The sequence below is a fragment of the Hyperolius riggenbachi genome, chromosome 7, assembly GCF_040937935.1.
Source record: "Hyperolius riggenbachi isolate aHypRig1 chromosome 7, aHypRig1.pri, whole genome shotgun sequence".
NCBI classification, from domain to species: Eukaryota; Metazoa; Chordata; class Amphibia; order Anura; family Hyperoliidae; genus Hyperolius; species Hyperolius riggenbachi.
The window spans coordinates 174,008,910-174,035,706 of NC_090652.1; the positions used below are offsets into that span (position 1 = coordinate 174,008,910).

General features: G+C 43.8%; 1 protein-coding gene across 6 annotated transcripts in view; it reads right to left on the reverse strand.

The window, feature by feature from the left end:
• Positions 1–26,797, reverse strand: part of PMS1 (PMS1 homolog 1, mismatch repair system component) — a 653,312-nt gene that overhangs the window by 499,287 nt on the left and 127,228 nt on the right. For 5 of the 6 annotated variants that reach the window (XR_011022768.1, XM_068244906.1, XM_068244907.1 and 2 more), the window contains one exon: positions 13,999–14,181. The exons of the other annotated variant lie outside the window; for it this stretch is intronic. Coding sequence is in view for 4 of the 5 variants with exons in the window: in XM_068244906.1 (XP_068101007.1) it covers positions 13,999–14,181 (183 nt within the window). In the remaining variant the exon portion in view is untranslated. The remainder of the gene's footprint in view (positions 1–13,998; positions 14,182–26,797) is intronic. 6 annotated transcript variants of the gene reach the window in all.

Below are 26,797 nucleotides of genomic sequence, written 5' to 3' on the forward strand. Positions count from 1 at the left end.
TACTTACATTACATATGCATTTCACTGTCCACGTTTGGATTTCACAGAATCTTTATATAGTATTTGCAGAGAATGATGCTCCTGACAGCTCATGACAGTCTCCTATGAAGCCAAATGTGTCCTCATGTCCTGCCTGCTTCCTGATGATTAGACTCACACAAAAGATTGGTAATGTAAAACACTACTGTGCAGTGAATATTAATTAGCCATGTGGCTAGGAACAATAGCGGACTCCTGCAGTGTACTCTGCAGGGAGTTTTTTCAGTGCTGTGGGCTGCTGCTGTTGTAACACGAGCCCTGTAACTTATCACTAGCAGCCGAGGGGAGGGCCCCAGAATGCTTTGCTGTATGGTATGCGGCTCTCGGCTTCTTAAGAGCTTGGGTCTAACATCCTTGCAGTTCAGCACACATCAAAACTGAGAGATTTTCAACTTCAGTATTGCCTTTTTGGCTTCCTTCTAAACTGTTTAACACAGGAGAATAGAGGTTTAAATTAGCTTTTGCAGCCTGACAGTTACTCTTTAAGTTATTTTCACTGCAGTTTCGGTTTAAAGAAACAAGAAACGATGAGAGACAGGTTGAGATAAGTGCTCCAGAAAACAGCACTGTAGCCACCCAAGTTGCTCAGAGAAGCTTTTTTGCATAGATAACAACTGATGTTTCTAAACTCTTCCTGTACTGGAAACAATATCAGACTCATATCTGTGCTATTAATGTTCTATTTCTTAGTTGACTACACATACAATTCATTATATCATCAATTTATTTTCACTCCAGATTAAAGATCCTTTTAACACTATGTCTGATTCCATGAAAGCAGGAAGTAGAAAAACTGCAGATTTATTTCAGGATTTGTATCAGCTATATATAAAACAAAGAAATGTTTTTCTTTAAAGGTTATGAAGCTGTTGCTTACCTTTTAGAGCAGGGAGGAAGTTTTGAGTCCAGGTCCATTTTATGTACAATCTCATTCCCCTTCGTATTAACAAGGATCAGGTTGGGTTTGTCCTACTACGTCAGGCACCAGATATCAGGAAAATTGTCAATATTTATTTATTCTAACTACTTACTGCACACCATGCAGTATATTCCCAGCACTCCAAAGTTCACAGGATGCACCAGGGCCGTGAATACAAGTCTACAGCGCCGTGCAGCCGGCGTTCGCATCAACGTGCAGCCGTTACCGGGGAGATGAATGAATGGGAACGCAGTTCCCATTCATAAATCTAAGTCCCCGATTCAAAGAATACCAGCGTCTAAGCGAAGCCGGCATTCATTGTATCTTCCTGTTGTTAAGTGCCACACATTACTTCCGATTCATGTGCTTACGTACGTGAATCGTAAATGATGACTGAGGATATCTTGTGGCCAAATAGTAAATTACACCAAAATTTATTTTTATTTAATAAAAATCCCCACACTGAGTTTTTTAATTAACTATTTCCCTTCCACACCCTCCCATAGTACCCAAACTTTTTTTCGTATAGGGAAAAAGAAAAAAAATTTACATTAAAAAAAAAAATACATATAAGTAGTTACCTTAGGGACTGACCTTTTTTTAATATTTATGTCTAGAGGGTATATTACTATAAATGTTTTATTTACGGGCTTGTAATTAGTGATGGATGCAAAACTGAAAAAAATGCACTTTTATTTCCAAATAAAATTTTGGCGCCATACATTGTACTAGTGAAATTTTTTAAACGTTGCAATAACCGGGACAAATAGGCAAATAAAAGTGGTCGCTGGATAGTGTAATGGTTAAGGGCTCTGCCTCTGATGTAGGAGACCTGGGTTCAAATCTCGACTCTTCCTATTTCAGTAAGCCAGCACCTATTCAGTAAAGAGTTCTTTGGGCAAGACTCCCTAACACTGCTACTGTCTGCTGAGAGCACTCTAGTGGCTGCCTCACAAGCTCTTTGAGTCCGACAGGAGAAAAGCGCTATACAAAAAAAAGAAATTATTATTATTAAAATGTGTGGCTTTTATCCACATTGCCCATGTCCCAAAACTGAGAAATAATGCATTTTTTCAAATGTTTTCTTATTATTCCAAATAAAATGCATTTAGGAAAAAATAATTCTTAGCATACTGTACCTCTAAAAGAAAGCCTAATTGGTGGTAAGAAAAACAAGCTATAGATCATTTCGCTGTGATTAGTAGTGATTAAGCAGTGTTCTCCCCAGAATTTTTTTGCAGCCGGGTGGCATGAAATAGTAGCCGGGTGGCATGAAAAAGCAGCCGGGTGGGGCGAGGTGAAAATGCAGGGCAACTCTGCTTACAGCATAGGAGGAAGTGAGGAGGTGAGCTGATGACAGCCGGGTGGTCACCAAATCTAGCCAGGTGGAGCACCTGGCTAAAAGAGCCTGGGGAGAACACTGTTAAGTTATTGGCGAAAGAAAGGGAGGAGCGCTGACAGGTAAAAATTGTTCTGGTCCACAAGGGAAAAAACACCTCAGTTGTCAAGTAGTTAATTATTTATATAGCACCGACATATTACGCAGCGCTGTACAGAGTTTATTGTCTTGTCATTAACTGACCCTCAGAGGGGGCTCACAATCTAGTCCCTACCATAGTCATATGTCTATGTATGTATCGTGTAGTGCATGTATCAAAGTCAAGGGTCAAGTAAGGGGGAAGCCAATTAACCACCCTGGCGTTACATTTCCCCAGGATTTCCGTGCAAAAAGTGGTACAATTTTCATAACCTTTTTCATGTAACTTACCAAAATGAGTCAAGCAAGAGTTTAGTATACATTATGAGTATAGTAAAAGTGTCAAACACAAATTCTTGTCAAACATAAAATAACATTTATTAATGACAAACCGAAATAGCTTGCATTTTTAATCAACAACAACAACAACAAATAACATTTGTAAAGCGCTTTTCTCCCATGGGACTCAAAGCGCATAAGCATGGCTCCGACCATCGTGGTACAGAGGAAGAATTTTATAGGTCTGGAAATGCCAGGCTAAACAGGTGGCTTTTCAGTCTGGATTTGAATAGCTCAAGGGATGGTGCTGTCTTTACTGGGTGTGGCAGGGAGTTCCAAAGAGTAGGGGCAGCATGACAGAAGGCTCTATCTCCAGATTTTTTGAGGTGCACTCTGGGGGTGACCAAGTTTATAGAACTTGCTGATCTGAGGTTGTGAGAGGTGTGGTGCAGCTTCAGCAGGTCCTTCATGTATCCAGGGCCCAGATTGTGTAGGGATTTGAATGTCAGCAGTCCAATCTTGAAGAGTATTCTCCATTCTACTGGTAGTGCAGTGAGTGAAGGATCGGTGTAATGTGACAGTGGCGAGGCTGGTTTGTTAGCAATCTGGCAGCAGCATTCTGCACTAATTACAGGCGACGCAGGTCCTTTTTGGGGAGGCCAGCATAAAGGGCATTGCAGTAGTCCAGCCGTGATGTGATGAAGGCGTGGACTAGGGTTGGAAGATCCTCTGGGGGAATCAGATGTTTAATCTTTGCAATGTTCTTCAGATGAAAGTAGGAAGATTTAACTACAGATGCAATTTGGTTTCTGAGACTCAATTCCCCATCGATTAGTACGCCAAGGCTGCGCACAAGGTTGGAGCTGTTTTTGTCTGAATTCCCAATCCTGATTGGTGTTGCTTTAGGATATAGCTGTTTTGATGGTGAGTGCTGGCTTTGGACAAACAGGACCTCAGTTTTGTCAGCATTCAGTTTCAACCAGTTATCATTCATCCATGCCTGTAGCTCAGCTAAGCAAGAGTTTATTTTTGGAGTAGGGTCTGTTCCACCAGGTTTGAAGGACAGGTATAGCTGTGTGTCATCGGCGTAGCAGTGGTACGTCAGGCCATGACGTAGGATAAGTGTACCGAGTGGCAACATGTAGATTGCAAACAGCAGATGGGATAGGATTGATCCTTGTGGCACTCCGAATTGTAGAGGTGCAGGTTTGGACATTATAGGATCTAGGGATACTCTCTGTGTTCTGTCAGTCAGGAATGATCTGAACCACTGGAGGACTGATCCACTGATGCCACAGTACTCCTGCAGTCTGTTAAGCAGGATTTCGTGGTCAACTGTATCAAAAGCCGCTGAGAAATCCAACAGAATTTGGATGGAGCATTCCCCTCTGTCCCTTGCCACGAGCAGATCGTTGCAGACTTGGATGAGGGCTGTTTCACAGCTGTGGTGTTTCTTAAAGCCAGATTGTAGAGGGTCCAGGATGTTGTTTACTGACAGCCTGGTTTCAAGTTGCAGATAGACAGCCTTTTCAATAACTTTACCTAAGAAGGGGAGGTTGGAGACAGGTCTGTGGCTGCTCATAGCATCTGGATCCCTGGAAGGTTTTTTAAGAAGGGGCTTGATGATTCCTTCTTTTAGAGAGGTAGGAAATCTCCCTGCTTGCAGAGAGCAATTTACTATTTTGTGAAATGCTGGACCAAGCAGGTCAGGGCATTTCAGCATATGTTTAGTTGGTCCAGGGTCCAGGTCGCAGGTTGTCTGGCGGAGGCAATGGAGGATGTCTGAGATCTCTTCCTCACTAATACTTTTGAAGTCAGTCCAGGGTGTTAGGTTGTTTTTGCAACTATTTCCAGGAGTTGAATAAGTCTTAGGTGCTGTGGACTGAATGAGAGACTGAATAGAGGATACTTTGTCAGCAAAGTAGCAAGTAAATTTCTCGCATAGCTCCTTTGAGGGAGTTGTAGTAGGTTTTAGACAGTAATAAATAAGTAATACAAATAAATAAATGCAGTAATATGCAGAAAATAAAGGCAGAATTAAATGGAGGCAGAAAAACAAATATATTATATACCTGTAACGATTGGTGTCAGCCCACTGAGAGAACCTGATTGTTGGCGATCTGCAGAATCGCCAAGAATGCAGATATACCCGATTATGGATGATCTGCAGAATCATCAATAATGCGAGTATGAACTAACCTCTGGACATCTAAAGTGTGAGTGCTTGGTGCAACAGTAATGATGAATACACGTAGAACAAATTAAGAATTCCTGAGGAGCAGGAATCCCAGGAACACAAATGAGCCACAGACACTACTGCAGGCAAGGATCAATATACAATAAGATCCTAATCTGCAAAGTAGTGAGATCACCAGGTGGAATGAGGTGATCAACAATGCTGCTACCGAGAGTTCCCAAGGCTAAGAGACCTCGGTTTAAGGCTGAACACACCAAGATGGGAATGGGTGATTCAGACCTTAATGCAGCGCAGTATTTCCGAGGAGCGGAAATACTGGAACCCCTCAGGCTCGATACCTAGAACTGAGGGTAGCGTAGTCAGACAGACAGTACAGAATCGAGAGACAGGATCAGTGTGTAGAAAAATCGGCAATAGTTCGGCAACGAGATCAGAAAGGCAAGGTACAGAATCAGAAGACTAGAGCGTAGTCAGGCAAGCAAGAGGTCATAACAGATAAACAATGCAATTAGTACTTTAAGCTATCAAGAACCTGACTCAGTGTGGATTCCCAGCTTCTGCCGGTTCTGGCACACTGTTGGATCTAACTAAGGTCTGAGAGCTAGCACATATAGTATTCGCAACAGCAGACAGGGAATGACTGGCAATACAGGTCCTATATGTACTGGAAGAGCTCCTCAGCTCCGCCCCAGTCTTTTATCCAATCAGAAGAGAGGAAGGAGTCAGCTGACCGGCTTGATAAAGGTCCTGTCGCTTGGCCCGCGTGCGCATAAGCCTCAGCCTCTGAGTGACAGAGAGGCTGTGTGCAATATCCGTGTTGGCAAGAAGATTAGTAGATGCCGGCTGCGTAGCGGGAACCGCTGCCATGCCGCCGGCCACGGCGGCGGTGTTCCTGCTGCCCTGAGGCAAGATGTCACAAACTGACTGTGCGGTGGAAACCGCCGGCTGAAACGCAGAAACCGCCACCCTGCTACCGCTTGCGGCGGCGGTAACTCTGCTAACCTTTACAGTACCTCCCGCCCCCCCTTGAGGAGTGGCCTCCGGACACTTCTTACCCGGCTTCTCAGGGTGTAACTGATGAAATCTCTTTCTCAATTTCTCAGCATGCATGCGCGGTCCTTTGAGACCCAAGACCTATCCCTCTACACCATACCCCTTCCAATGGACCAGATACTGTACAGAATTCTGTACGAGGCGAGAATACAAAATTTTCTCCACCTCGTATTCTGTTTGGCCCTCCACCATCACAGGGGGAGGCGGGGAGGAATCCACATACACTGCTGGTTTCAGCAATGAGACGTGAAAAGACCTACCACATCTCATACTGGCCGGGAGGTCAATCACATAGGAGACGTCATTGATCTTTTTGGCTACTGAGTAAGGCCCTATGAACCTAGGACCCAATTTGGCCGATGGTTGTCTGAGTGCTAAGTGTTTGGTAGACACCCAAACCTTGTCACCTGGAGCAAAATGCCACTCAGCAGAACGTCTCATATCGGCCTGTCTTTTCTGAGTCTGGAAGGCTGTTCCCAAACTCTTCCTTACTTGTCCCTAAAGATCTTTCAGTGTTCTTTGCCAGTCCTCTAGGGCAGGGAAGGGAGAAGAACAAACTGGCAACGGGGAAAATTTGGGAGACCTTCCAGAGACCACCTTAAACGGAGAGAGTCCAGTGGAAGAATTCCTCAAATTATTGTGCGCAAACTCCGCAAAGGGTAGAAACTTAACCCAATCAGTCTGAGCATCGGCCACATAGCACCTGATAAACTGTTCCAGAGCCTGATTAACCCTTTCTGTCTGCCCGTTGGTCTGTGGGTGGTACCCAGATGAAAATGACAGCTTCATTCCCATACCATGGCAAAAGGCCCTCCAGAACTTTGACACAAACTGGACCCCTCTATCCGAAACCACGTCATCCGGAACCTGTTTCTGGGATTAACAGTAATATCGCTGTGCACTGTCAGCACACCGCAATATTGCCGCAGCTTTGTGCAGCAACCTCCTTGTGTCTTCACCAGAGCATTCTGCAAGAAGTCAATGGACTTAGTTACCTAGTGTCGATCAGGTTGTGGCCCAGAATTAGTCTACCAGTAGCAGAGAGAACAGACAACACCACCACGTGGAGGTAGTCATCTGACCCAAACTGAGAAGCAGTTCAGAGTCAGGGTCACAGGCCAAAGATCTGGACAGCGGATAACTTGCACAGATGGATACAAGCTGGGGTCAGAGAAGGTGGAAAACCTGAGTGGATGAGTTGAGATTAAAAGACTGAGGACAAACCAGTGAACCAGATCAAGAAATACTCAGGCTAGACAAGTCATTATGTGAGAACAATCAGCACTTAGTGCTGACAGAGGACTCTTACATGAAGATGTATGACATCTCATCATGAAACAATAAAATACTGTGCAAAACACCATATGTATGACATCTCATCATGAAACAATAAAATACTGTGCAAAACACCATATACAGTGCACCTGAAAAGTATTCACAATGCAACACTTTTTCCACATTTTGTTATGTTACAGCCTTATTCCAAAGTGGATTCAATTCATTGTTTCCTCAGAATTCTCCGCACAACACCCCATAATGACAATGTGAAAAAAAAAGTTTACTTAGGGTTTTTGCAAATTTATTAAAAATAAGAAAAAATTGAGAAAAAATGCATGTGTACATAAATATTCAGGGCCTTTGTAATGAAGCACAAAATTGAGCTCAGGCGCATCCTGTTTTCCCTGATAGACCTTGAGATGTTTCTGCAGCCTAATTTGAGGCGAACTGTGGTAAATTCAGTTGATTGGACATGATTTGGAAAGGTACATGTATGCTTTGGAATGGTTTGCGCCAGAGCACAAACCAAGCATGAAGTCAAGGGAATTGTCTGCAGACCTCCGAGACAGGATTGTCTCGAGGCATAAATCTTGGGAAAGGTTACAGAAAAATTTCTGCTGCTTTGAAGGTGGAGCACAGTGGGCTCAATCATCCATAAGTAAAGAAGTTCAAAACCACCAGGACTCTTCCTAGAGCTGGCTAGCCATCTAAATTGAGAAATGGGGGGGAAAAGGCCTTAGTCAGCGAGGTGACCAAGAACCTGATGGTCCCTCTGTCAGAGCTCCAGAGTTCCTCTGTGGAGAGAGGAGAACCTTCCAGAAGGACAACCATATCCACCAATCAGGCCTTTATGGTAGATTGGCCAGATGGAAGCCACTGCTTAGTTAGAGGCACATGGCAGCTCACCTGGAGTATGCCAAATGGCACCTGAAGGAATCTCAGACCATGAGAAACAGAATTCTCTAGTCTGATGAAACAACGATTTAACTCTTTGGTGTGAATGCCGGAATCCCTACAATGAAGCATGGTGGTTGCAGCATCATGCCGTGGGGTTGGGTTCAGTGTAAGGAACTGGAAGACTAGTCAGGATAAAGGGAAAGATGATTGCAGCAATGTACAGAGACATCCTGGATGAAAACCTGCTCCAGAGCACTCTTGAATTCAGACTGGGGCGACGGTTCATCTTTCAGTAGGACAATGACCCTAAGCACAAAGCCAAGATATCAAAGGAGTGGCTTTAGGACAACTCTGTGAATGTCCTTGAGTGGACCAGCCAGAACCCAGACTTGAATCCAATTGAACATCTTTGGAGAGATCCTAAAATGGCTGTGCACTGACACCTTCCATCCAATCTGATGGCGTTTGAGAGCTGCTGCTTAGAGAAATGGGCAAAACTGGCCAAGGATAAGTGTGCCAAGCTTGTGGCATCATATTCAAAAAGACTTGAGGCTGTAATTGCTGCCAAATCAGCATCGACAAAGTATTGAGCAAAGGCTGTGAAAACGTATGTACAGTTGTGTTCAAAATTATTCAACCCCCACTGAAATTTAGTGTTTTGGCCAGTTTGACATTGATTTTGATCATTTCAGTCATCTTGTTTATAATTAAATCAAAGAGGCACTTGTAAGTCAGACAAATATAACATAACATTTATAATGAAATAACAACAAATGTCTTTTCTGTGCTCACATCATTATCAGTTTTATTCAACCCCCAAGTGACATTAATTCTTAGTACTTAGTACAACATCCTTTTCCAGTTATAACAGCTTTTAAATGTGAAGCATAGCTTGACACAAGTGTCTTGCAGTGATCTACGGGTATCTTAGCCCATTCTTCATGGGCAAAAGCCTCCAGTTCAGTCACATTCTTAGGCTTGCGCGCTGCAACTGCTTTCTTTAAGTCCCACCAGAGGTTCTCAATCGGATTTTTTCTTCATAGGCCTTGTCCTTCCTCCTCAAACATAGCGTTGATCCATGGGCCCAAACAGTTCTAATTTTGTTCCATCAGTCTACAGAACACTACCACAAAAGTTTTGGGATAGTGTTCTGTGGACTGAAGAAAAATGCCTATGAAGAAAAGAACACCTTGCCTACTGTGAAGCATGGCGGGGGGTCAATCATGCTTTGGGGCTGTTTTGCTTCTGCAGGTACAGGGAAGCTTCAGTGTGTACACGGTACCATTAATTCTCTCCAGTACCAGGAGATATTGGATGAAAATGTGATGCAGTCCGTCACAAACCTGAGGCTTGGGAGACGTTGGGCCTTTCAACAGGACAATGATCCCAAGCATATCTCCAAGTCCACTAGAGCATGGTTGCAGATTAAAGGCTGGAACCTTTTTGGAGGGGCCATCGCAGTCACCAGACTTAAATCCGATTGAGAACCTCTGGTGGGACTTAAAGAAAGCAGTTGCAGCGAGCAAGCCTAAGAATTTGACTGGACTGGAGGCTTTTGCCCATGAAGAATGGGCTAAGATACCCGTAGATCGCTGCAAGACACTTGCGTCAAGCTATGCTTCACGTTTAAAAGCTGTTATAACTGGAAAAGGATGTTGTACTAAGTACTAAGAATGAATGCCACTTGGGGGTTGAATAAAACTGATAATGATGTGAGCACAGAAAATACATTTGTGGTTATTTCATTTTAAATGTTATGTTATATTTGTCTGACTTACAAGTGCCTCTTTGATTTAATTGTAAACAAGATGACTGAAATGATCAAAATCAATGTCAAACTGGCCAAAACACTCAATTTCAGTGGGGGTTGAATAATTTTGAACACAACTGTACATGTCATTTCTCAGTTTTGTTATTTTTGATAAATTTGCCAAAACCTCAAGTAAACTGTTTTCACATTGTCATGACGGGGAGCTGTGCGTATAATTCTCAGGAAAAAAATGAATTTAATCCATTTTGGAATAAGGCTGTAACATAACAAAATGTGGAAAAAAAAGTGATGCACTGTGAATACTTTCCGGATGCACTGTACCTAGGTTATGACCGTTGAACAGTCATTTTATTAAAATTAAGTGGTATGAAATGTGAGTGGTAGTAAGTTAATTAACCAACGGTGGTCATGGGGCTGGAGGAAGCCCCAGGTAAGTATCAATTATTTTATCCCCTTTGTCCCTGAGTGAAATCTGCAATTCCCCACATGTGATTAGAGTGGGGAAACGTTGCCTCTTCAATCAATCGGCTTGCCATTAGGCCTGAACGATTTTAGGAAAAGATTGAATTGCACGATTTCTGTCAGAAATTGTGATTTCGATTCACAATTTTTATTTTTCAAATCAAGCTTGAGCACTCAATTCACAATGTGCACAGTAACATTTACAAACATGCACTGACACAAAACGACATACTAAGGGCTGTGGAGTCAGAGTCGAGGAGTAGGTGCAATTTTGGGTACCTGGAGTTGGAGTCGGTGGTTTCATAAACTGAGGAGTTGGATGATTTTTGTACTGACTCCACAGCCCCTGATCATACCATCAAATTGATAGTATCATGTCATTTTCTGTCCGTTTTGTAAATGTTACTGCATTATGTGAATTTATCAAAACAATGGGTCAATGAGTTGAGAGCAGCTTGCAGGTCAGTGCAGACCTTCTAAAGCCCACTGTGCACTACAATGACAGCTCTCAAATTCGGGAAAGACGATCCTGTCACATGATCGTCAAAGTGGCGGATTTCAAGATATCACAGTGCTTTCCCGCTGTGTGCACCAGTAACAATCCAGTGACTGTCCTTCTCCCGCTGTGCACTGTCCCAGCCACAAGGATCAGTTTGTGTGAGCAGCAGCAAGTCAGCAACTTCCTTCCCTTAGTTCTCAGAGTTCGCAGGGTAGGCTTCGGCCAGTTATTAAGCCTGTCATTCACAGTCAGCTCAGCTCCTTTGCATAAATGAACAGTGCCCAGCAGGCCAGCACAGAACAGCTTTGCATAAAATGCAGGTCACCATGCATGCGCAACAGCTTTGCATAGAATTCAACTCAGATCACCACGCTGTGTGCTTCATTCAAATTTCCTCTGTGCAAAGAAGGCAGGGCGGAGCTTTGATAATCCCTTCTTGACTGACAGGCCAGTGGGCGGAGTCTGCAGCCTGCCCAGCTGATACACTTGGCAGAGGGAGAGGGAAACAGAGCGAGAGCCTGAGGGTGCAGTCTGTGATGCGCTAGGCGAGTGAGAGGGAAAGGAGGAAGGAAGGAGGAAGTGAGCCGCCGCCGAGAGTGAGACCCGCCGCTACTTGTACACGAAGCGACAAGCGGAAGTGATTGTTACTGCTGCACAGCGGCTGGGAGCAGAGTAATATCGTCAATAAAACGCTGCTTTGACGATCACGGAATCACCGTTTCCATGATCGTGATTTAGATCTAAACACAATAAATCGTTCAGGCCTTCTTGCCATCCAAATTAAATGCCAGTGTGATTTGGACGGCATGCTGCACTTAACTGCAACACAAATCTGCATCCTTATAGCAGTGCATGGCCTGGCTACAGGGATTCAGGTGTGTACTCGCATTAATGCAAGTGCTGGAGTGCATTCTGCAAGACACACGCCAGCACTGTGGAAACCAGCGCTTAGAGCCTGAGCCCACTAACGCAGTTGAATGCAGTTGTACGCAGTTGTGTCCGCTTTTCAGTATCTGTAACATTGATGCGTTTCTGAAAAGCGGACACAACTGCGTTAGTGGGCTTAGGCCCTTACAGTACAATATTATGAATGCAAAACATAAAAGCTTCAACCACAATTTTAAATGATACACATAAAGCATGAAATTCTTTCTAAACAACACATTTGTCCATTTAAAAGTAAAAGCAAGGTTACCCTTCAAGTTTATAATACTTAGTTAATGCGCCACAGTCCACACAGATCCTATCTCATAAATTTACCACCAGTTTCTGGGGTCGCTGCAGTGGTTTCCAAAATTATTGTCACAATATTCAAATATATCTGCTGCGCTCACCAGACTCTATTGCTCACAGTTTTAGATCAAAAAGTCCACAATACTATAAAAAGTCCTCAGAGTTCCTTTCAGAAAATTTCATCCACGATTAGGATTACCGCTAAAGGTTCACTGAGGGAATGCAGTTGAATTCACCAATCCTAGAAAAATACAGAAAATCTCCACATAGGGTGATAACGTTCAAATCATCGATAATAGACAACACACCACCCAAACGTGCTCTAGTGAATTGTGAGGGTTGGTGTTATCAATTCATAGGCCCACACCCCTTCTCCTTATATGCTCACCAAATTCAGACCACCTAAATTAATGGTGGATCTTAAGCAGTGCTCATATCCATATGTGAGTAGTAATGATCCTGTAAAAGAAACAAATCTCGACATAGGGTAATATTGTTCATACAGTCAATATTATGTTTCTCAGCAGTGTCACTCTGTGTAAGCCGTGCTCTCATTCCATGCCGTGGAGGTCCCACTCCCTGCACAACAATATGCTCACCAGATGGAGCCCACCTCTACAGATAGGTGGAAACTGCGCTTAGTCGTGCCTTACAAACACAAACTCTCCGACTCCTGTTCATAAAATGTAACCTCTCCTGAGGTCTTTTATTCCAATGGATCTCAAATAAAACAGATAAAAGCAAACATAGCGTACAACTGCAAACACTTGCCTCTGGGCGCACATAGAATTACACTTACGCGTCCAGGGCAAGTTCACGCATGTCACAAGTCACTTTCACCGATGCCCATCCGCTGACACATAGAAGGATATCCCACTCCGCGGCGTCCCGCTAGCGGAGTGGGACCTCCACGGCATGGAATGAGAGCACGGCTTACACAGAGTGACACTGCTGAGAAACATAATATTGACTGTATGAACAATATTACCCTATGTCGAGATTTGTTTCTTTTACAGGATCATTACTACTCACATATGGATATGAGCACTGCTTAAGATCCACCATTAATTTAGGTGGTCTGAATTTGGTGAGCATATAAGGAGAAGGGGTGTGGGCCTATGAATTGATAACACCAACCCTCACAATTCACTAGAGCACGTTTGGGTGGTGTGTTGTCTATTATCGATGATTTGAACGTTATCACCCTATGTGGAGATTTTCTGTATTTTTCTAGGATTGGTGAATTCAACTGCATTCCCTCAGTGAACCTTTAGCGGTAATCCTAATCGTGGATGAAATTTTCTGAAAGGAACTCTGAGGACTTCAAGTTTATACATTACCAAGTTAAAACATTAGGCTTAAAGAAAATCTGTAACGAAAAAACCTCCCCTGGGGGGTACTCACCTCGGGTGGGGGAAGCCTCCTGATCCTATTGAGGCTTCCCCCGTCCTCCTCGGTCCCACGGCGGCGGCGAAAATCCTTCCGGATGGGCGCCGATGTAAATATTTACCTCCATGGCTCCAGCGCAGGCGCAGTATCCGCTCTCTGCACGGAGATGCGCCTGCGCAGTAGAGCGGACCCGATGGAGATCGGCTATTTTCACCTCTCTCCGTGGGATGAGCCACAACAGCGCCCCTCTGGAGCCAGAAAAGGTAAATATTGCACAGCGCGACAAATTGTCGGCTGTGCGTTCTGGGGGCTGCAGCAAGACCGCCGTGGAACACAGGAGGACGGGGGAAGCCTCGATAAAGTGCAGAGGCTTCCCCCTACTTAGGTGAGTACCCCCCGGGGAACTTTTTTTCAGCACAGGTTTTCTTTAAAGGCTTTTTAAAAAAACAAATATCAGCATGTTACCTAGTTTACTAGTTCTACCTAGTTTAATTACATTACTCACCTCAGCTACAGAACAGATTGAACCCAAAGCTTCTCCTCGAAAGCCATATGTCTCCAACTTCTTTAAATCCTCAAAGCTGGAAATTTTAGACGTGTAGTGCTTAATTCCCATAACAGAGACATCTGATGCTTTTATACCATCTCCATTATCTTGAACCTCAATCTTATCAAATCCAAAATTGTCCTAAAGTGAAAGGGTAAGATTGACTTTATTTCTACTTAACTCTTTTAAATCAAACTTTATTTGACAAAAAAAATACGAGCGTATATTAAATGTATGCAGTAGTTTGACATGACTGCAGCTATCTTTTCAATTTAAACACAAGAAATGGGAGTCAACTATTTAGTAACGGACAATAAAATAAAGGTATTTTAAATATATCTGCACTGAACTCATAAAATGTATTTTCTGGTTACTTAACCTCCCTGCCGTTCTGATTCCCGCGGCCCTGCAGCCGCAGGAACGTTTTTTGCACATTTTTTTTTTAATTTATCATGTAGCTAGCCTAGCGCTAGCTACATGATTCCCCCTCCCTGCGGCGTCCCTCCCACCCCTCCGGCGCAATCACCCGTCCGGAAATCCCGTTCTGAACGAGATTTCCAGGAGGGCTTCCCCCGTCGCCATAACGACGCACGTCGTGACGTCACAGGGAGACCCGATCCACCCCTCAGCGCTGTCTAGCACTTATTGGCCAGGCAGCGCACGAGGTCTCGCCTGGGGGGGCCCTGCATCGCGGCGGGTAGCGGCGGATCGGCGGCGGGGATCGGGTGAGGCACGCAGCAAGCAAAGTGCTTGCTGCATGTTTAAAAAAAAAAAATATATTCAAATCGGCCCAGCGGGGCCTGAGCCTAGCTCGTCCAGAACGCTAGGGAGGTTAAGGGACAATGTTAAAAATAGCTAATATTGTACTTTAACTTACAGTATATATATATATATATATACCCTAAACGCTGTATTAACCCTTAGACTGCCACAAAATCTACAGGCATTATTGTGCTTCCATATCTATATGCCACAGACGTCTAAAGGTGTTTTAGTACAAAAGTACCTAAGCCTTCTGTGGACACCTACAGGTTTATTTTTAATTTTCCCTGTATTTCTTTGTGCTGGAGTAATGGAGGTTTGGATCAATTTCAAAATCCTGTGCTTGGCCTACAAATCAGTGCACAAGACCTGGCCGACCTACATCTCCGATTTTGTCCACAGGCACATACAAGCCCGCCCCCTCCGATCCTCCAATGACCTTTCCCTAGTCGCACCACGCATATCTCACTCCCATGCACGACTGCAGGGCTTCACTAGGGCTACAACCACTCTCTGGAACTCGCTCCCACCAGCCATCAGACTCGCCCCCACCTTTAATACCTTCAAACAAGCCCTCAAGACTCACCTTTTCATGCTCGCATACCGCCCTACACCAGCACCATAATACGCCCTCCCAACAAATGCACTTATTGTCTCCACCCCTAATCTTTAGATTGTAAGCCTCTGGCAGGGCCCTCCTCGCTAGGTGACCTATGAATCTGTACTTCCGAGTTTGCAGCAAATAATTACGCTCCACAGCGCAAATGAAAGTACCTGTCACATCACATACGGCAAACCAAATCATGTGGCCTGCAGGGTCCTCTATATAATGCCTGAGCGACAATCGCTCCAGTGTAGGGACAAAGCAGGGTGACGCTCTTGGAATCAGTGGACCCTGGCAATACCACACTCTCTTTGGTTATCCCTGGTCTGCAAACTTGGGTGACGTATTTGTATTTACTATTGTCTGCACCTGCTATCACATCATTATTATTTTTTATTTATATAGCGCCAACATCTTCCGTAGCGCTGTACATAGTACAAACAAATAATGGGGAACATGAGAAGACACTGTACAGTCATGACATTGAATAGAATAAATACAAATACATGCATAGTTGATGTGTAGTTGGTACATGTGCATATGTTAAAATTACAGCGGTATGAGAAACACTAGGAGGAGGTCCCTGCCCTTGCGAGCTTATAATCTAGAGGGTAGTGGGGAGGAAACAACAGGGAAGGAAACACAGGGGTTAGTGGGTGCCTTCAGAGCTGCCTACAGCAAATTACAGGCTTGTCGGAACAGGTGTGTTTTCAGTGTACGTTTGAAGGTTTCCAGACTCGTGGCATGATGAACCGGCTGAGGGAGAGCGTTCCAAAGGAAAGAGACAGCCCGTGAGAAGTCTTGGATGCGAGAGTGAGACGAGGTGACTACGCTGGAGCACAAAAGGGTCTCCTGTGAGGAACGTAGGGTCCGGGCGGGGAGGTATCTGGAGATTAAAGAGGAAATGTATGGAGGTGATAGCTTGTGTAGAGCTTTGTATGCAAGCGTGAGAAGTTTAAACTGGATCCTTTGGGCAACTGGTAACCAATGGAGGGATTGGCAGAGAGGGGCTGCGTCAGAGAATTTAGAAGAGAGGTGGATGAGACGGGCAGCGGAGTTTAGTAGGGATTGGAGAGGTGCCAGTCTGCTTTTTGGTAGACCACAGAGTAGGGTGTTACAGTAGTCAAGACGGGAGATGATTAGGGCATGCACAAACATTTTAGTTGCTTCTTGTGATAGGAAGGGACGGATTCTGGAAATGTTTTTGAGATGGAAGTAGCAGGAGGTAGTTAATGTGTTGATATGCGGTATAAAGGAGAGCTCAGAGTCCAGAGTTACCCCCAGGCAACGAGCTTTAGGGGTTGGTGCAATTGAGGTGTTATCTACATTGATTGTGACAATGGGAGGTGGAACATAGTGAAGGTGGAAATATCACAATCTCCGTTTTACTCATATTGAGTTTAAGGAACCAGGAAGACATAAATGTAGATACAGCGGATATACATTCGGGGACTTTTGATAGTAGTGTGGAGACGTCTGGGGCAGAGCAGTGAATTTGGGTGTCATCAGCATAGAGGTGATATTGAAAACCAAAAGAGCTTATTATTTGTCCCATCATCAATCTTAGAGGTATATGGCCATTAGAATCACTACTGCTTGTTTGTAACTTGTTCTTTGCTTTTCGCAGGGGTTATTGCACAATATTTTGGGCCACTAGTCTCTTGCTCAAAACACACACTGTATCACATTGAACACAGTGGTGGGTTAATTTACCAGCAGCACCAGGATGCCTACCCAATAATATGATTTACTATTTTATATATTCTACATGATTTGTGAGCCATTAGGAGAGAGTGCTTGGTTTTACAGTTGTGTTCATAATTATTCAACCCCAATGCTGTAAAGGGTTTTAGGGAATTTCGTGTACATTTGTAATTGTGTTCAGAATTAAATCTTACAAGGACTTTTTGAAGAACCAAATGCAACTAAAATGACATCAATTGTTTTTGTAATGGAGAATTAATTTTTTTTGTGTGCGATTTCTTCATCGACACAATTATTCAACCCCTTAACCACTTAAGGACCACAGTCTTTTCGCCCCTTAAAGCAGTAGGATCAGCCAGACTATGCCAGGGAAAAAAACACATATATAAGTAGATACATACTTCATCTACTTACAGAACACATGTATTGTACTGTCCACGTTTTGATTTCAGTGAATGTTATACAGTAAATGACGAGAATTCTGTTCCTGGTGGGAGCCATGTCTTTTACCCACAGTTAAGGCTAACTCGTGATGTCATTTCTGTCTTTACTTTTTTTCTTGTCTCCTCCAATCGCTGAGTCGCCTCAGCCTTGCTTGTAAACACAAGTGAGTAGGGGATTAGGTTTCAGATAAGCAGCTGGCAGGGAAATAAAGGGAAGAGGAGGAATAGATTATAGATAAGAACCCCCAGCATGCAATTCTTTGGCAATGACTACTAAAGGGCCAGTGCTCATTAACCACCCTGGCGTTCTATTAAGATCGCCAGGGCAGCTGCATGAGGGTTTTTTTTAAATAAAAAAAAAACTATTTCATGCAGCCAACTGAAAGTTGGCTGCATGAAAGCCCACTAGATGGCGCTCCGGAGGCGTTCTTCTGATCGCCTCCGGCGGCCAAAAGTAACACGGAAGGCCGCAATGAGCGGCCTTCCGTGTTTTGTTTACTTCGTCGCCATGGCGACGAGCGGAGTGACGTCATGGACGTCAGCCGACGTCCTGACGTCTGCCGCCTCCGATCCAGCCCTTAGCGCTGGCCGGAACTATTTGTTCCGGCTGCGCAGGGCTCAGGCGGCTGGGGGGACCCTCTTTCGCCGCTGCTCGCGGCGGATCGCCGCAGAGCGGCGGCGATCGGGCAGCACACGCGGCTGGCAAAGTGCCGGCTGCGTGTGCTGCTCTTTATTTGATCAAAATCGGCCCAGCAGGGCCTGAGCGGCACCCTCTGGCGGTAATGGACGAGCTGAGCTCGTCCATACCGCTAAGGTGGTTAAGAATGTGATAACTCCAAATCATAACAGCAGAAAAAGTTTTGAATGCAGGCTTAGCATCTTTATCACTTAATACACTCAGACCAGTTGCTGTTGAAATTTGATTTTTATGGTGACGATACCGCTTTAAGGACCAGAGCCTTTTTTTCCATTCAGACCACTGCAGCTTTAACGGTTTATTGCTCGGCCATAGAACCTACTATCTAAATGAATTTTCCCTCCTTTTTGTAATGATTGTGGAATTCTCTCCGTGATCAGCGCACAAGATGTGCGCTGACACTGCGGAAATCCTCCACAAGCGTGAAATTTGAGGGAACCCAGCAAAAGGTGCAATGCACCTGTAGAGGGAAATTCCTGTCAACAGGTGGAGCTGTGGAGTGCAGAGGAACAGCTCCTCTGCCCTGCCACAGACGCCAGACAGGAATTGTACGAAGGGAAGAAACACAGGGCAAGATAGCCCTGAAAAAGAGAGAGATCAAAGCGACAGAGGGTATGTGTGTCCACCAAACTAGTCGCCACCCTGCGACGATGAACCCACAACCATGAAGACAAAGTGAGAAGGCAATCGCCAGAGATGGCGATTGCTAACAGCGACACAAGACCGAATAAGCACAGAAGAGGAATGTATGTATATCCACCAATCTAGCCGCCAACCTGCGACGGTGGACACACAACAGAAGAAACCAAGTGAGAACGCAATCGCAAGAGAAGCGATTGCGTAAGAGAATGAGCACAGGGACAGATTGTATGTGTGTGCACCAAACTAGTCGCCAACCCGCGACGGTGCATACACAACAGCAGATATGAAGTAGGAACGCAATCGCGAGAGAGGCGATTGCCAGAGGTGACACAAGGCTACAGCAAGTCAGAGCACGAGAGTAGCAAAGGAACAGCAAATCATATAATGAGAAGATAAGGAAAATAACAAACGCTAGCTAAACGCGAACACCGCACTCATTTGCAACAGTGCACGCGTTTATGCGCGGTCCCCGCGTGATAAGCACAACAGAGACAAGCACGCCTAACTAACCACCGACAGACAAACATGAAACAGAGGACGCGAGCGCTTGCTTAACGGTTACCTCACTGAGCCTCCAGCAAGCGTTCGTAGCAGACAAGACAGATACACGAAAACAGGAACAAGTGAGAGATAGGATCCACAGCACTAGCGCAAGAGGCGAGTGCGATCCAAGTATAGGAAGAGAGATGGAGATCAGACGGATCCACAGCACTAGCGCTAGGCGAGTGCGATCCAGGCAAGACAGATAGAGGAGATGGCTGGTAGCAACCGCTGCTCCAGCTATACTCCAAGAACCAAGATCAGAATGACTTCCTGTCGACCACCGCTGGGACAGAACAATCGCAACAGACAAACAAAACAGATATGCAATCCTAACTGCACTAGGGAATCTGCCTAGTGCAGTTCCAGGAATTACTCTAAACTAATCTTCAAACAATGAGCAAGGCTGACACTCCAAGAGTGTTCCACAGGACTAACCCTTATGACCAGCCAAGGACTTTGGGAAACATAGCTCTTTATACTGCCAGTCATCAAAGGAGGCAGGTAGGGGATTTGCATAACGAGCGTATGCAAATTCCTCAGCAGCAGAACAGACCAGAAACTTGTAATGGAAAGACAGGTCTCTCTTGCAGAGACCTGCAGCCAACAGACTAGAGGAATGGTCAAACAGCTGTCTGCCAGAGCATCCAGCTGAGCGGATCATTACACTTTTCTTGTCACAAATACAGCTTTCTTTTGGTGCTATTTGATTGCTGCTGCAATTTTTAGTTTTTATTATACAGGGAGTGCAGAATTATTAGGCAAATGAGTATTTTGACCACATCATCCTCTTTATGCATGTTGTCGTACTCCAAGCTGTATAGGCTCGAAAGCCTACTACTAATTAAGCATATTAGGTGATGTGCATCTCTTTAATGAGAAGGGGTGTGGTCTAATTACATCAACACCTTATATCAGGTGTGCATAATTATTAGGCAACTTCCTTTCCTTTGGCAAAATGGGTCAAAAGAAGGACTTGACAGGCTCAGAAAAGTCAAAACTAGTGAGATATCTTGCAAAGGGATGCAGCACTCTTAAAATTGCAAAGCTTCTGAAGCGTGATCATCGAACACGCAAGCGTTTCATTCAAAATAGTCAACAGGGTCGCAAGAAGCGTGTGGAAAAACCAAGGCGCAAAATAACTGCCCATGAACTGAGAAAAGTCAAGCGTGCAGCTGCCAAGATGCCACTTGCCACCAGTTTGGCCATATTTCAGAGCTGCAACATCACTGGAGTGCCCAAAAGCACAAGGTGTGCAATACTCAGAGACATGGCCAAGGTAAGAAAGGCTGAAAGACGACCACCACTGAACAAGACACACAAGCTGAAACGTCAAGACTGGGCCAAGAAATATTAAGACTGATTTTTCTAAGGTTTTATGGACTGATGTAATGAGAGTGAGTCTTGATGGGCCAGATGGATGGGCCCGTGGCTGGATTGGTAAAGGGCAGAGAGCTCCAGTCCGACTCAGACGCCAGCAAGGTGGAGGTGGAGTACTGGTTTGGGCTGGTATCATCAAAGTTGAGCTTGTGGGGCCTTTTCGGGTAGAGGATGGAGTCAAGCTCAACTCCCAGTCCTACTGCCAGTTTCTGGAAGACACCTTCTTCAAGCAGTGGTACAGGAAGAAGTCTGCATCCTTCAAGAAAAACATGATTTTCATGCAGGACAATGCTCCATCACACGCGCCCAAGTACTCCACAGCGTGGCTGGCAAGAAAGGGTATAAAAGAAGAAAAACGAATGACATGGCCTCCTTGTTCACCTGATCTGAACCCCATTGAGAACCTGTGGTCCATCATAAAATGTGAGATTTACAAGGAGGGAAAACAGTACACCTCTCTGAACAGTGTCTGGGAGGCTGTGGTTGCTGCTGCACGCAATGTTGAAGGTGAACAGATCAAAACACTGACAGAATCCATGGATGGCAGGCTTCTGAGTGTCCTTGCAAAGAAAGGTGGCTATATTGGTCACTGATTTTTTTTTGATTTTTTTTTTATGTCAGAAATGTATAATTGTGAATGTTGAGATGTTATATTGGTTTCACTGGTAAAACTAAATAATTGAAATGGGTATATATTTGTTTTTTGTTAAGTTGCGTAATAATTATGCACAGTAATAGTCACCTGCACACACAGATATCCCCCTAAAATAGTTAAAACTAAAAACAAACTAAAAACTACTTTCAAAAATATTCAGCTTTGATATTAATGAGTTTTTTGGGTTCCTTGAGAACATGGTTGTTCAATAATAAAATTATTCCTCAAAAATACCACTTGCCTAATAATTTTGCACTCCCTGTATTCATAAAAAAAAGACATGAATTTTGTCAAAAAAAGGATTTTTTTAACTTTCTGTGATAAAATTTGTCAAATAAAGTAACATTTCTGTATACATTTTTGTCCAAATTTATTGTGCTACACGTCTTTGATAAAAAAAAACAAAAACAAACATTCAGTGTATATTTATTGGTTTGGGTCAAAGTTATAGCGTTTACAAACTATGGTGCAAAAAGTGAATTTTCCCATTTTGAGGCATCTCTGACTTTTCTGAGCACCAAAATTCCAGGATAGTATAAATACTCCCCAAATGACCCCATTTTGGAAAGAAGACATCCCAAAGTATTCACTGAGAGGCATGGTGAGTTCATAGAAGATTTTATTTTTTGTCACAAGTTAGCGGCAAATGACACTTTGAAACAAAAAAAAAAAAGGTTTCCATTTCTGCTAACTTGTGACAAAAAAAAAACAATAGTTACTCACCGGGTAACGTTCTTTCTAGTGATCCTCTGGGACAAGACTCCGAGATATCCACGCCCCTTCCAGGAAATATTTCAATCCCTCCCCTATAAAAGAAAGGCCATGAGAATCTCCCCTCAGTCTTAAATAATAACTGTCTAGAACTCTTCCTTTCACTTATTTATACTATGAACCGCTCCATACCAAGTACAGAATTAATCTATTATACCCCAATCGGGTGGGACTCTTGTCCCAGAGGATCACTAGAAAGAACGTTACCCGGTGAGTAACTATTGTTTTATCCAGTGATCCTCTGGGACAAGACTCCGAGATGATAAGCAAGAATCAAACCTCAGGGTGGGTAGCAGCCTTCAGGACCTTACGACCAAAGGCTTGCTGTTGTTCTGATAACACATCCAACTTATAATGTTTCACAAAAGTGTTAAAACTTGACCACGTAGCGGCTTTGCAAATCTGCTCCGGGGTAGCACCAGAATTATGTGCCCAGGATGATGCTACTGCTCTAGTTGAATGTGCCGTGAAGGACAACGGGAGTTCCAGGTTCAACAAAGAATAAGACATATTAATAGCTTTCTTAATCCATCTAGATATAGTAGATTTGGATGCAGTGCAACCTTTATTCTTACCCCCAAATAGGACAAACAAGGAATCCGACTTCCTAAATTCTGAAGTAGTCTTGATATAGTGTAAAATACACCTTCTAACATCTACTAGGTACAGATCTTTATCCTTCTTTTCCCCCCCCTGGATACTAAAGGAAGGAATAACAATAGATTGAGATCTATGGTATTTGGACACCACCTTGGGAAGAAACCCTGGGTCTGTCTGCAAAACTAATCTGTCTCCTAAATCCTGAAAATATGGAGGCTTACAAGATAACGTTTGTATCTCACTGACCCTCCTAGCTGAAGATATGGCGGTGAGGAACACAGTTTTAATTGTAACATGCAATAAATCACTCTGGTCCAATGGTTCAAATGGAGTCCTGGATAACCCTTTTAGCACTGACGGTAGATCCCACGGGGACACATTAGGTGCTTTTGTTGGAACCTGTCTACTAATAGCTTTAAAAAATCTTACCACCAAGTCCTCCGCAGCTAATTTTTTACCTGTCATGGCAGCCAAGGCTGAAACCTGCACTTTTAATGTGCTGACCGATAAACCTTTTTCCCAACCTTCATGCAAAAAATCCAATAATGCTGGAATAGAAAAAGAATCATAGGAGGAAGAATCTAACCAATGAAAAAAAGTTTTCCAATACTTAATATACATACTTCTGGTAGAATCCTTTCTACTTTTCAATAAAGTTTGAATAACTCTACTGGAAAGTCCCTTGCTCTTAAGCCAAACTACCTCAGGATCCAGGCTGCTAGTTTTAACTTTTCCACCTCCGGATGCCAAAGCTTTCCTTGGTACAGTAGATCTTTCCTGTCCGGCAGCTTCAGAGGAGGTTCCACAGCTAACTTTTTTAGAATTGAGAACCAACTTCTTTTTGGCCAAACCGGCGCAATCAGAATTAATGGGGCTTGAATCTCCTTCCATTTTTTGATGACTAATGGAATGAGAGGCAGAGGAGGAAAAGCAAACGCCAGAGGAAAGTTCCATACTTGTGACAGCGCATCTATCCCCCAAGGCTCGTCCCTTGGATTTATCGAGCAAAAAACTGGCAGAAGAGCATTCTGCTTCGTCGCAAAAAGATCGATTGAAGGAACACCCCAGACATCTGAAATCAGAGCAAAAACCTCTCTGTTCAGGGCCCATTCTCCCGGAAGAACAGCATTCCTGCTTAGCTTGTCCGCGTCTAGATTCTGAAGACCCTTCAGATGAAGAGCTTTCAGAGATAGCACATTCACCTGGGCCCAAGTACAGATTTCCTTTGCCTCCTCTTGCAACCATTCCGACCTCGTGCCCCCTTGCTTGTTTATATATGCCACAGTGGTGGAATTGTCTGACCTCACCATAACATGTTTGTTTTGTACAATCTTTTGTGCTTGAATGAGAGCCAACTTTACTGCCCTCAATTCTTTCCGATTGGACGAGAATTTTTTCTCTTCCTGATTCCACTGTCCCTGAAAGGCCTGATGCTCCACGTGAGCACCCCACCCCCAAGCACTGGCATCTGTTGTGATAGTTACTTCTCTGGGGTATACCCATAAGTTCCCCTGGGACAGATTTCCCTTGTTCAGCCACCAGTCCAAATCCCGGATGACTGTTAAGGGAAGCATCACTTCCTGATCCAAGTTCCGCTGAGATCTGTCCCAGTTCTTTAATAGAAAAGATTGAAGCAGCCTTTGGTGTGCCAAAGCCCACTGAACTGCTGGAGCTGTGGAAGACAAAAGTCCCAGAGTTCTCATTATCACTCTTAAGGAAACTTTTGGGTTCCTTTGTAGACCGGATATTTCGTTCATAACCTTGTCTATCTTCTCCTGTGGCAAAAACATCTTTTGAACTGACGTGTCTACCATCATTCCTAAAAAATTTATCGTTTGAGTTGGTATCAATACAGATTTGTCTCGATTTACCAACCACCCCAGATCTGCCAGATACCTCAAAGAAGTCTCTAGATGTGCCTTCAAAAGCTCCACTGAATCGGCAAAAATCAAAATATCGTCGAGATAAAAAAAATCACCTGGATAGCTTGCTCCCGGAGAGGAACTAACGCTTCCGCCATAATTTTTGTAAAAATGCGAGGTGCTGAACTGATCCTGAAGGGAAGGCAAGTAAATTGGAAGTGACACAGAGTGCCTTCTAGAGATACGGCAAACCTGAGGTATTTCTGTGAATATGGGTGAATGGGAACATGCCAATATGCATCCTGCAGATCCAAATTGACCATGAATGACTCTGCTTCCAACAGATTTCTGATAGAATAAATCGATTCCATCCTGAATCGTTTGTACTTGACCAACGGATTTAATTTCTTTAAGTTGAGAATTAACCGGAATTTCCCCGACGGTTTCTTTACCAGAAACACGGAAGAGTAGAACCCCCTTCCCTGTTCCGATTGAACGACTGGAATGATCACTTTCTGATCTACCATGACTTTCAGAATTCGAGACAATTCCTGCGACATTGCCGCATCTACCGGATTTCTTGTTATCATAAATCTGTTGGGAGAAACAGAATTGAACTCTATTCGATAACCCATTTTCACAATTGCGCAAATGTATGGGCTGGTGACTGAATTTCTCCACACCTCGCTGAAGTTCTTCAGTCGACCCCCCACTTGATGGTCATTGGGGTTTCTTATTATCCTGGGGCTTGATAAGAAAACCCCCCTTACCATTTTTGTTAAAGGACCATCCTTTCCTTTTAGACTGTCCTTGACGCTGATTACGTGGCCTATTGAAAGGACGTTTGGTAGGCTGCGTAATCTTTTTCTTTGGAAAGACCTTCTTTTTACTAGAAGTCCTTTCCAAAGTAGCATCCAATTCAGGCCCAAATAACAGATTACCTGTAAAAGGGACTGAACATAACATGGATTTTGAAGTGATACTTCCTTCCCAAGTTTTAAGCCAAACTGATCTTCTAGTAACATTGGCTAACCCAGCTGCTCTCGCTGTATACTTGATGCTTTCTGCTGATGCATCTGCCAGGTAGCTAGTGCCTTTAAAAAGTAATTTTAAGGCCTCCAGAAGTTCTTCCTTAGAAGCCTCCTCCTGAATCTTATATTTAAATTGATCCAACCACAACAACATGGTTCTTGATACACACGTAGAAGCTATAGTCGGCCTAAAAATAGCCGAAATAGCCTCCCATGTACGTTTTGAAAAAGCGTCCGTCTTCCGATCTAACGGATCTTTTAAAGAGCCTAAATCTTCAAAGGCCAACTCTCCCTCTTTAACCATCTGAGAAAAGGGCGTATCAAGTTTAGGACATTTACCCCATAAATTAACCTCCTCTTCACTAAATGGGAATCTTCTCTTCATTCCTTTAGAAAAAACAAGTTTTTTATCAGGCTCGGTCCACTCCTTTAGGATAGACTGGCGAATAGACTTATGAACTGGAAAAACAATGCCTTCACTGTCTTGCCACCCTTCATAGAGTTTATCATGAGGAGTTAACGAATCTGAATTCCCTTTATCAATCTGTAAGGTATCAATAATAGCATCAATAAGGCCCTCTGTGTCCTCTACTTTAAATTTAAATTTAGACGGGGTCTCTTTAAATTCTTCTGCACTATCATGAGAATCTGAACCCACCTCCCCTTCTGAAGTAGAAGAAACTGCTGGTACAGGGGCTTCTGGTTTAGATTGTGTCTTAGTTTCAGCCAAAGAAGATTTAAACTGTTTAATAGTATCAGCCATTTCCTGTCTAAAGGCTCTTATTGTATCCTTGACAGAGAGGCCATCCTCTGCTAAAACCTTCTTAGAGCAGGGTTTGCAGAGTGTCTTTTCCCATTCAGCTGGCAGTCGTGCATTGCATACTGGGCACTTCTCTTGGATCCATCTTTTGCCTGCAAAACATGATCCAAACAGCCCATTTAGAATGGAAAAAATTGCCCAGATAGTTCTAAGTATTTTACTATTGCTGCAAAAAAATACCTTAGAAGGACCAGCACCTTCCTCCCCCGGAGCCACAGACATTGCGACTGTCCTGTTCGCTCCACA